Source organism: Oratosquilla oratoria, chromosome 8 (assembly GCF_046742065.1).
Source record: "Oratosquilla oratoria isolate Oo_2021 chromosome 8, ASM4674206v1, whole genome shotgun sequence".
Taxonomy (NCBI): Eukaryota; Metazoa; Arthropoda; class Malacostraca; order Stomatopoda; family Squillidae; genus Oratosquilla; species Oratosquilla oratoria.
In genome coordinates, this window is record NC_134784.1 from 24239606 (window position 1) to 24247105 (window position 7500).

Here is a 7500-nt window from a genome sequence, read left to right on the forward strand (position 1 = left end):
TCGCGTCAATTCATATTCAATTCACATCCATTCTCCACTCACACCTATCTCTTGACCTCTCCCTTCCCTGCTCAACAGGCATTCCCCTTTTACTCGAAGTTCCATTCACCCCCATCAATACATTTCATTCTCGGTCGTCCTCTAACGTTTACACCATCCACCTCTGCGTTTTTTTTTTCTATTCTTTCCTCATTCATTCTTTCCATGTGCCCGAACCCTCCCAGAAATCTTTCATCTACCCTATTTGTCAGATCCTTTTCCATTCTCGGTCTCCTCTTTACCTCCTCATTTCTCACTCTAATCATCCTCGTAACACCAACCATACATCTCAAACACTTTATCTCTAACATTTTCGAGTTCCTCCTTTCTGATTCTTTTAAACTTCAAGTCTCTGTCCATAAAAAGCCGTAGGTACAATCACCCCTTCATGCATTCTTCTCTTCGCATCTATCCCCAAGATACCTATTTCTCATGACATAATTTTTCTATAGAAAAAAAAAACACTGAAAAATATACAAAAAAAAAACAAAAAACAAAAAAAAACACTGACCTGGAGTCACCCTTATCTGTCTTTACAAGAATGGTGTGTGATCCGGCGGGTAGAGCGGGGAGCCTGCACTGGATTTCGTTATCAGACCATGAAATCACATCACAGAACTTGGAGCCAACCTGTGCCGTTGACCATTGGAAAACAAATCTCACATAAATCACATGATATATATATATATATATATATATATATATATATATATATATATATATATATATATATATATATAATGATAATAAATGAATAAATAAATCACTTTTACAAGTTACTGGTGTGTGTGTGAGAGTATTCAATTTTCAAACATAAATTTGAAAGTAGGAAACATCTTTCTTTACCTTAACATAACCGGAAGACATTACTGTACCAAAGTCCGTCCCAGTTATGATGAGAGTCTGGCCGCCTGTTGAAAAACAGTTAAAAAATAAAGAAATGAATAATTATATAAATAGATAAATAAATAGTAAATGAGCTGCCTGATTTGAGCCTTTGAATCGCGTATCCCCTGAGCCATATTCCTACCGCCTGGGTCGATACCGCCGTCTGAGGACGTCTCCCCCAACCCACAAGATAAAAGGGAGAACAATTGGGTGCTGGGTGGGTGTATGGTGTGTGCATGCCTTGTCTGGTCAACTCCTTTATAAAATGGAAGAAGCCTCTTGGTAGACACAATTCAATTGACGCCATGTGATTTCATTTAGCAGACTCTACGCAGAAGAGGGTTGTTAACTAATCTCATTTATTTTACGACAATTTGTCCGTTTCCAACAATTCCTTCACCTCCCCCCACTCCTTTTGTGATTTATTTTCTTTCTTTGTGGGGCTGTCACCCCCCGAGCAGACCTCAACCTTGCGGTGGTCTGGGACAGTTTTCACATGAAATCAGAAGACGGTATACACGTGATGCCACTGTTATTAGGAGTGGCGGTGCCCAGAGCAAATCGGGAAGTGAGGACACCTGGCGGCGCCAGGAAGCTGAAGGTTTACTGAGGACTCACCGAGAACAGAAGACGTGGTGAGGGAGACGCTGGTGATGAGAGAGGAGAGGTCTTCCCTGTAGAGGAAACCTTCAGGGAGGGTCGCTGTGATGCCGTCCAAGATCACCTTCACATCCATCGGTCCTGCAAGCTGAAGAAAACGAGGAAGGCGATGATGAGGAGATGGGCGAAGACGAAGAAGTAGGCGAAGACAAAAAAAAAAAAAAAAAAAAAAAAAAAAAAAAAAAAAAAAAAAAAAAAAAAAAAAAAAAAAAAAAAAAAAAAAAAAAAAAAAAAAAAAAAAAAACCGAAGGCAAAGAAGTGGGCGAGGACGAAGAAGTAGACGAAGACAGAGACAAAAGAGGCGAAGACGAAGAAGTGGGCGAAGATAGGCGTAGAAAGCGGAGACGAAGAGGTAGGCAAAGACACAGGCAAAGAAAGGGAAGACGAGGAGATGGATGACAACACAGATGAAGAAGACCAAGAAGAGGAAGTGGGCAAAGACAGACAAAGAAAGAGAAGAAGGCGAGGGTAAAATCGATGACTAAGAAGAAAGTGATAAAGACGAGGACGATAAAAATGACGAAACTGATTAGAAAGAAGAAATAGAAAGAAAGGATGATGATAAAAAAGACAGTAATGAAAAGACAAGGACAATATCACAGAAGAAATAGACAATATATATGTATATATATATAAATATATATATATATATATATATATATATATATATATATATATATATATATATATATATATATCCTAATAAGAACACGAGTACGTGTGTTCACTTATGCAAAGTAGACCACTTGGAAAAAGAAACTAACGAAGCAGAGCGCTTTCGTATATTACATCTTCACCCACACGACTTTTTGCACTGAAGATGTAATATACGAAAGCGCTCTGCTTCGTTAGTTTCTTTTTCCAAGTGGTCTACTTTGCATATATATATATATATATATATATATATATATATGTATATATATGTATATATATGTATATATATATATATATATATATATATATATATATATATATATATATATATATATATATATATATATATATATTCACATTTCTTTACATGAAACAGTCCCACTTACTGAAGACGAAGCTATACACGTCAAAGACGTCGCTTGAGTAGCAGTGACCTCACACTCCTCACTGCCCAGGAGGACAGTGGGAACTCCGTGTACGAGATCCTCCAGAAACCCACTTCCCGAGATCGTCACTTCGTAGCCTCCCGCCGTTCCTCCTTCGGCAGGAGCCACCGAGGTCACCTGATGGGTTACCACGTAGTTGAGGGTGGGGCTGGCTCTCCCACCGGGTTGGACCGTGACGACCACCGCGTGGTTACCCCCAGGGAGGTATGTCACGGTGCACGAGATGACTGTGCTAGTGATGCTGATGACTTGGCAGTTCCTGGCACCCACCTGGACGGTGTAGTCAGCCAGGTCTGTGCTATTGAATCCGGTGCCAGTGATGTCGAAGGTGATCTGACCGGATTCATCTACAAAGACAAAGATGGGGAGTGAGGGGGGTCCAGATACAAAAGAGAGAGAGAGAGAAATAGAGAAAGAGAGAGAGCCGGATTTATCAATAGGCATAATAGGCCATTGGCCGCGTAGCGCCCACGGGTAACTGGGGGCCCACTGAAACTAATTTGTCATGCAAGAATGAAAAAAAAAAAAAAAAAAATCATACTATCTAGTATTTGGGGAAGAAGCCATTGGGGAATATAGATGATGCTGAAAAGACATCGGGTTTTCTATGCCCGAAATCGGGTATGGCATCAAAGTCTGCAGTTAGATTCTCATCTGCCATGAAGGCTTTAGGCCGATAAAGTTGAAGTCAGGCGAGATCTCCAAGAATCTTACCACTGCTGGTGGCGAGGGAGGAAATAACGGCAGCGTTGGAATCATCGTATGCGAAGGAACAATCAGTTTCAGAACAAGAGGACGGGTAGCCATTCACCCACACGACGACCTGAAAGAGGTAGCATTCGTCTTAAACTTTCAATAAATCACATGGTGAAAAATAACAAACAGGACGAAAAGATGGGGGAGAATACGAACTTATATGCTATATCTCAGAGTTTGGCGCGTTCCTCGGTGTCCTGACTGACACATATATAGTCAGGACACCGAGGAACGCACCTAGGATCGCGCCCAGCTCTGCTATATCTATTTATAGATGTGTGTGGACTACGTACCGCGTCGTTCGAGCTGATGCCGGGGAATGTGTAGGATAAGTTCCAGAACATTCCTTTTTGTACATTTTGTATAACGCGATGGTAGCGCCCTAGCCTTACGCTAAAAGTCGCACAGCCTAGGGTTTGGGTGTCTACGGCAGAGGTATTTAATCTGTAGATATGTACATGTAGCTTTCTCACCCTTTATAAAGAACACCCACCCACACCAAGATAAACATTCTCCTCCAATCTTGGCCACATTGCTAAGATCAAATGCGGTGCGGTGTTGCATGCATACAATTCCATAGATTATATATTCTCCTTACAATAGATATTTTTTTCGTGGCGTTATGTGCAAAGTAAGTTGATAAGAAAACGGGATATATTTGCTTGTATACAGACAAGACTTTCACATCGTTTTGCTCTTTGCGCAGCCGTCACATGCTTAGGGATGAATGAAGATGGACTGAAAATTTGACCAAATCGTTCAGATCACCAAAGCATTGCATTTTCTCTCATAATCTTTCGTTATTCATTGTAAGAAAGAGAACCCAGTCACAGAAATATATAAGGTGGAGTGCGGGTTGATCTAATAGAGGTATTCAAACGGGTCAAGGGGTTTAACAAAGGTGATACAGACAAAGTCATCATATTAAAACAGCAGGGCAGGACTCGCAATAATGGATTGAAATTGGACAAACTTAAGTTTAAGAACCAAATAGGCAAGAAGTGGTTTACCAACAAAGTGGTTATCGAATGGAATAGACTTATTAACTATGTAGTTAGCACTGAAATAAAGGGTTGTTTTAAGAGAAGGTTAAACAATTTTACTGAGAATGACGGGTGTTAATTGACATGGAACTGCTTAGTGTAGACCTTATGGCCTCTTGCAGTCACTTCAATTCTTATGTAAGAAAACCTTGAGAATAGTAGAGGCCTTCGTTGTTGTTAAGGTCATCTATTGCTATGTTTTATCGTTGTGACTTGTTGCAGCTGAAGATGGAAGCGTAAATACCTCTGATCCTTACCTTGGCTTCCTTACTGTATAAGTTGAAGAAGTCTGGAGACCCGGGATCATAGCGTTGTTGGCCGTTGTGAATGGTCGATACCGTGGCCTTCACTACAGTCCTGTGGATAAATAGATCCCTTTGGTATTCGGCAAGCTTCCATGCGGTCACCCTTCCCATTCCAAGAAACTCCTGACAGGTTTGATCAGCTCAGGGATGCCATTTTGTGAGAATTTCCCACAAATTTGTGTCTGAGAAATTTGCTCACATTGTATGGACATTTGAAGAATTATGTGTTGCAATGAACTTATTTATGTATATAATAATTCCTTCTTTTTGTGGAAAAATGTGGAAATCCAGATTTCCTTGTGGGAATTTTGTGGAAAAAATCTCACTCATTTGTGGGAACTGGCAAAGATCACAGTGGCAACGCTGGATCAGCTTGTTCCAGCACCCATGAGTTCTGCGAGCGTTCCCTTGGTCTCTCCTACCGAGGGTTGTCTCTTGTGGAGACACCGCTGAATAGGATCAACATCAGGGAAACGTGGCGCATCCCCATATGCCCGGAGTTGACTGAGTTCCAGAGTAGAGTCTCTGGTTTAATACGAAGTCATTCTAGCGATTCCCCATGATTCTCCGGAGGCACTTGATACCAAAGACATCGAGACGGCTCTTTAAGTCAGCGTTTCACCGAAGATGTGAAGACATAAAAATGGTAAGGGAGAGATTCAAGGAAGACTATCGGAACGAAGGGATAATAGATGTAAAAAGTGATCAGAATTCCTTTTTGAGTATTAAGACTATACTTCTTCCATTATCTGGTGACCCATAGGATGTGACCGGCAAAACCAGCAGCGTTGCCACGTCTAAACCATCTCGAAATCGGGGGAGACACCGTTTTCTTTATATTTGCATGTATGACCGGTATAATTAAAGAGACTACAAGCGGGCCGAAGACCCGCACTCAGCTTCTCTATGTAATTACTACACCCCCTAAACCCATGGAAATTCCTAGGTCGGGAACCGGGGCATCGTCACCAGACCTAAGATGCAGGCGCGGATACAAGGGGGGGGGGGCAGTATGGTACACGTTCATAATCAGTGAGTACTTGCACGTGATGGAGTATGTCGGATAAACACTTTTTAGTGCGAATTTATGATTTGAATTATATTTGTGAGTTATATATGATTTTACATACAATTACGAGCAAAACAGACTTAGATTTCTCGACCAATCTCTAAGCCAACAGCATTATTCTTGGGGTTAAAATATCGGCTTGTTTCAAGTATCGGTTATCGGTCCCCCCACCCCCTAACATTCCTGGATTCGCGCCTGCTGAGATGCCACATCGTTTAAGAAGTCTCTTCTTTTCTTTACATGTATAACAATTACTCATATCATCTACCATTTAATGAAAAAATCAATATGCATTTAGAATATTCCATGTTAACATACTTGGGGTAGTGGACAGCTTCCGGTATATGCTGAATGTTTTGATTCAGTGCGTAACAACACGGCAGACAACATCTTGTGGGTCACGAGATAATGGAAATAGTATAGTGTCCAATCCCTTTCGTGTGTAGCATTTAGACAGAAACCATTCTTACCCATCAGCTTCGATATTTGAATCGTCTACATTGGCCACGTCAATGTCCCCTGGGATACGTGTCCATTCTACCGTCCACTCGTATTTCTTGCAGTTCCCAGAACGCCTCACTTTCACGCTTCTTTCTCCTCCATATGCAGCTTCGATTTTGTTTTGAAGTTCGTAGAACTCAATGTCCGGGTCCAGATCTATGGAGATGCGAGTATACCTGATATTGGTGATATTTTTTTATGTGTTATGAGTGATTATATTCATTATTGAATTATCTCACCACACCTATCAAAAGAAACATCGTGTGAAGAAGAGGGAGGACGACATTTCGTGACGTAGGAGGTCTGTTGTAAACGGCATGCACGCGCATACTGTAAACTATTTGACCCATTCTTGCATGAAACAGGAGTTCCGTTTTAAACATGCGCGCGCATACTGTGAGGCAATTGACATATTATTGCATAAAGTAGGAGGCTGCGATGATAAGAGATAAGGAAAGAGATGTCATCGAATACGTTGCAGACAAGCCAAGCGTTTTCACGAGAGGTTCCATGAAAGCGTACAAGTCCTTAGAGGCTCATGATTACTTTGTTTCTGGTCATGTGCAGCATTCTCATTCTAATTCAATTACCAACAGCAACCAATTTTGTTTTATCAAGTCAGAAGTAAGTTGAGTTATGCGTTAACGTTCTCTTTGTTATTGAAGCCATGGTTCTATTTACTTATTTCTTATGAACATTTTGAAGATAAGTCATGCTCAGGTTAAGGTATGGATACTCACATTCTCAAATTGAATCTTCAATAATTTTGATTCTTGAATAGCTGACAAAAATATGACGAATGGTATTCTGATCATTAATGATGTAGTTTATAATCTGATTGATTCAAATGCGTTAACTAGAATTTCTTTCCATCTTGCATGTACTAGTCAAAGCCAAGGTGTTAAAACAGTACTATATAAGACTTGGGTATGTCTTTAGAAGGCTCACGGTTAGGTTTTCACTAGAAACTGTAGATGCATAGCAGGCTTAGGCTCATGCTGCAGTCATGTGGCAGCACAATCTCATGTAACTGCCTAGTGTAGGCCTTATGGTCTCTTGCAGTCTCCTTCATTCTTATGTAAGTTAGAGGCGGCTGTACACTTAGAATTAAACGAGCCAGCCACATGTACTAGCCAACT

At 40.8% G+C, this 7500-nt stretch overlaps 1 protein-coding gene across 1 annotated transcript in view; it reads right to left on the reverse strand.

Moving 5' to 3' along the window:
- The window catches only part of LOC143027645 (fibrocystin-L-like), a 94448-nt gene that overhangs the window by 58298 nt on the left and 28650 nt on the right, over positions 1 to 7500 (reverse strand). Inside the window, exons 19-25 of the mRNA XM_076189041.1 lie at positions 6331 to 6517; positions 4744 to 4843; positions 3402 to 3510; positions 2628 to 3034; positions 1546 to 1675; positions 886 to 950; positions 551 to 669 (exon numbers count right to left, since the gene is read on the reverse strand). Of these exons, the coding sequence (XP_076045156.1) occupies positions 551 to 669; positions 886 to 950; positions 1546 to 1675; positions 2628 to 3034; positions 3402 to 3510; positions 4744 to 4843; positions 6331 to 6517 (1117 nt within the window). The remainder of the gene's footprint in view (positions 1 to 550; positions 670 to 885; positions 951 to 1545; positions 1676 to 2627; positions 3035 to 3401; positions 3511 to 4743; positions 4844 to 6330; positions 6518 to 7500) is intronic.